Source organism: Kryptolebias marmoratus, linkage group LG2 (assembly GCF_001649575.2).
Source record: "Kryptolebias marmoratus isolate JLee-2015 linkage group LG2, ASM164957v2, whole genome shotgun sequence".
NCBI classification, from domain to species: domain Eukaryota; kingdom Metazoa; phylum Chordata; class Actinopteri; order Cyprinodontiformes; family Rivulidae; genus Kryptolebias; species Kryptolebias marmoratus.
In genome coordinates, this window is record NC_051431.1 from 15,713,490 (window position 1) to 15,717,277 (window position 3,788).

The 3,788-nt window shown below is 49.7% G+C and overlaps 1 protein-coding gene and 1 non-coding gene across 3 annotated transcripts in view; both read right to left on the reverse strand.

Moving 5' to 3' along the window:
• LOC108244635 (P2Y purinoceptor 3) overlaps positions 1 to 3,788 on the reverse strand; it is a 14,817-nt gene continuing 11,029 nt past the window's right edge. For both annotated transcript variants that reach the window (XM_017431000.3, XM_037980756.1), the window contains exons 2-3: positions 1,833 to 2,227; positions 1 to 999 (exon numbers count right to left, since the gene is read on the reverse strand). In XM_017431000.3, the coding sequence (XP_017286489.1) occupies positions 327 to 999; positions 1,833 to 2,218 (1,059 nt within the window). In that variant the 5' untranslated portion in view covers positions 2,219 to 2,227 and the 3' untranslated portion in view covers positions 1 to 326. The remainder of the gene's footprint in view (positions 1,000 to 1,832; positions 2,228 to 3,788) is intronic.
• trnaa-agc lies at positions 2,889 to 2,961 on the reverse strand. Its single transcript has one exon. It is a non-coding gene; the product is annotated as a tRNA-Ala (tRNA).

Here is a 3,788-nt window from a genome sequence, read left to right on the forward strand (position 1 = left end):
TGTCTCTACATGTCCCTGTGATGGACTTGCGACCTGTCCAGGGTGTCCCCCCCCGCCTCTTGCAGGTCCCAGCTCCCTGCAACCCAGAATGGAGAAGGGGGTAAAGAAAATGGACGGACGGATGGAAGTTTATTATTCCTTTCCCAGGATTGCAGCTTTCAGGCTGCATCTCAGAGGGAGTTCTTTACCCGGCAGCAGTTAAAAGCCTGGCTGTCAGCAGGTCACGATAAAAGTAACACAGAAACCTGCTGAAAGACACCAAAGCATCCCTCCTGGCCCCAACGAGGGGCCAGTAACGCTGTAACAGCACAGCCGGCTCCTTCTGCTCAAGTAGGAGCGATCTTCTTTTTGATGGTGGTGGCGCTGTACATGGACCTTCTGATGGTCTCCCTGTGCTTCGGTTGAATGAAGTAGAACAGGATGGGGTCCAGAATGCTGTTCATGCTGGCGAACGGCCTCATGCTTTTGAAGAGGATCGAAAAGAAGTTCCGAGTTTCGCAGCCTGCGTTCGGCAAGCTGCGCACCACCAGGTAAATGGCTTTAGTCAGGTGGAAGGGCAGGAAGCTTACGCAGAACACAACCGTGATGACGGCGATCATCTTCACCGCCCTGTCCCGCTTCTCCACCGACGTCCTGGAGGCCTCCTGCGAGGAATCGCGGCGGCAGAGGACCTGGGCCATCCGGCCGTAGCACACCATGACTCCCAGGAAGGGCAGCAGGAAGCCGATGAAAATCAGCGCCATGCCGTAGGGGTAGTAGTCCGCCGAGCACTCCGGCGTGCTCAGGTCGTAGCACACCGTGCGGTTGCGCTGCGTCCCCGTCGCCACGAAGTGGAAAGTGGGCGCGCAGAGGGCGGCGACCACCAGCCACACGCCGCCGCAGACGCACCACGCCGCCCTGCAGCCGCCCAGGTTGTGCCGCATGTGGAAGGGGTAGCAGATGCCGATGTAGCGCTGCACGCTGATGCAGGTGAGGAAGAGGATGCTGCCGTGCAGGTTACTGAAACAGGAGAGCAGATGTTAAAGCGTTTCGCGCTCAGACAGAACAAACAACGAACTGTTTCCACGCTTCACCCTGATCTTAGCTCACGAGTCAAACAGGGTTAGGGTTAGGGTAAGTGTTGGCTTACATCTTCCACCCGTGTAAACATCCGTTCAAGATCGAAGCATCTTTTACAAACCGCCCGCTGGCCTTCTGCTGGTTTCAGCGGATTCAGATTTCAAATCTGTGCTCGGTATTTGGGATTAAATGAGCGATTCAACCCTGGAACGCATCAAACACGGTAAAGTATCGCCATAAATCGAAAGCCCTAAACCTATATTTAGGAAAATTTAAGCGAGGAACACGTGGGTTTATCGCAGTAGTCGACAATAACGCAAATTTTCCTATGATGGTGCAGGTTTTGACACAAAATGGCTGCTTTCACTCTCCTCAGGTGTATCTGTGCACCAACATTAAAGTGACGATAAATGATTATTATAAAAGATGAAATATTGTATTAATACAGCTATAATATGTGTGATATGTGATATGTTTGAATTGTTTAAAACAGTGATTTGGTGAAACAGAGTCGTTTCAAACTGTCTGAATCTCCCACCGGCTCGCTCCTACTGGAAGAAGCATTAAGGTACTACAGTAAAATTAGAAATAAATTGAGAATAAAGAAGAGAAAACTTGAGATTTAACGTTTATATTGTCTCACAGCCACATTTTTCCGCCCCGTCTTAAAGTATAAAACTATACGGTAAGAACTGAAGACTCTCGTTCTCAGTCACATCACTTTAAACATGTCTGCCAAAAATAAAAAAAACAAAAAACAAACACACCCCTACCTGTAGAACTGAAACTTGACCAGCTTGCAGGCAAACTGCCCAAACGGCCAGTAGTCGGAGCTGGCGTAGTTGAAGATGGGTAGAGGAAGTGACATCACGTAGAGCAGGTCCGCCACGGCCAGGTTGAGCATGTAGACGTTGACGGACAGGCTGCGCTTCGAGCGCCATATTTGCACTATGACGGCGGCGTTGAGCGGGACGCCGAGCAGGAAGACGATGCTGTACACGGCCGGGAGCAGGATCCTCTTGAAGCTCTCCTCGTAGGTGCAGCGGGGGCTGCTGGAGTTGGCGCCGGCGGGGAGCGCGGCGGTGTACGGGCCCAAGGGGTCGCCGCTCGTGGGAAACACGTTTGGCTCCATAGGGAGGGAGGAGAGGACGTACGGCATCTTCACGCTCTGCAGAGGGAAACCCAGAGATCAGACAGACAGCTTACAGCAGCACGGGCACAACACTGACACTTACATCAGTTCAAACAAACAGAAAAATGAGCATTTTCTGTGAAACGCTGAGCACTGAATGGCTGCTGACGTCTGCTGAAGCCGAAAAGGACTCGTTAAAGTTGAAGCAAGCGCAACAGAAGCTAAAATTAGCCGAACATGAGCTGAAAACTAAGCGCAGAAGTCCGCGAAACGAAAGCTACGTGCTAAAATTAGCGAAACAGGAGCTGAAAGGGGACTTTATCGAGACTGTTGCTAAAAGGGAAACGTCAGAGCAGGATTTTTAGTGATCTGAACACACATTCTATGAGTTACGTTAAATATTTCAAAAAGTATAAAAGCTGAAAGTCATAGCCGTAATGTCCTGAATGAGCTGAATGTCTGCCCCAAAGAAACGCAGGTTTATGTGCTAAAAGTGAATTTATCTGATCGTCAGCAGGAAGAGCCAGAGCCAAATCTGAACAGCGGCATCAGGCGAGATTCCTGAGAGGAGCGTCGTGGTAGAGTCGGACACCCAACCTGTGGGACTGCGTTTAGGCTCTGACGTCACCCTGTCCACGCTAGGGTGTCATCAGGTCTTCTGATGTAGGCTGCAGGTCTCCGGAGTCAAAACTTCTCCTGGAGAATGCGGGCATCGATCCCGCTACCTCTCGCATGCTAAGCGAGCGCTCTACCATTTGAGCTAATTCCCCTCTCTGATGCATGCTGGGGAAAAACAGCGACTCATCTGAGGTGATGTGACCCCCCCCCCAGCCGGTCTCTCTGCAGCGCTGTCTCCAGGGGTCAAGTTTCCAGTCAAGTGTCAGGAAGGTTTCCTCTCCCTACACTCTGCGCCCAGGACTGACACTGCAGCTCAACAAATGCAGCAGGTTAAAGACCAAACATGGCCGAGTAGTTCTGACTCATGAGCAGCTGGGGTTTGTTGAAGTCAGGACTTTTCCGTTCTGGTTACTGGAAGGTAAGATGTGCCGATAAGATCTGCTGCAACGAGAACCATCAGTGCTGCAGAAACTCCCAACAGGACGGGCAGAAGCCGAATCTGGTCTGAAAAAACATCAGGAAATGACAAAACAAATCAAATGAAAAGAGAGGAGCCAATCAGAGCTCCTCTCCCAGCATGCCTGGTCAGGCCTGGTAAAATACCTCATCTGTTTGTTTCTAATGGATCTAAAAAAGTAAAAAAAAAAAAACATGTAAAAAGGTCAAAGGTCAGACGTGTTCTCTGCCCTTTGAAGACTCCTCAGAAGTCGGGTGATGATATGTCTCCATGTAAAAAAAAGTGTATTTATAAACGTCGGAATATAAATACACTTTCATACATAAAGAACAGGGATTTCTTTGTTTCAATCGGAAACTTCTCATCAGAAAGGTCAAAGGTCACATGTGGGGTACCCCAAGGTTCAATCCTAGGACCCCTTCTTTTCAATATATATATGCTCCCACTGGCTCAGGTTATAACAGGAAATAAGATTAGCTACCATAACTACGCAGATGATACTCAGCTCTACATCACGATGTC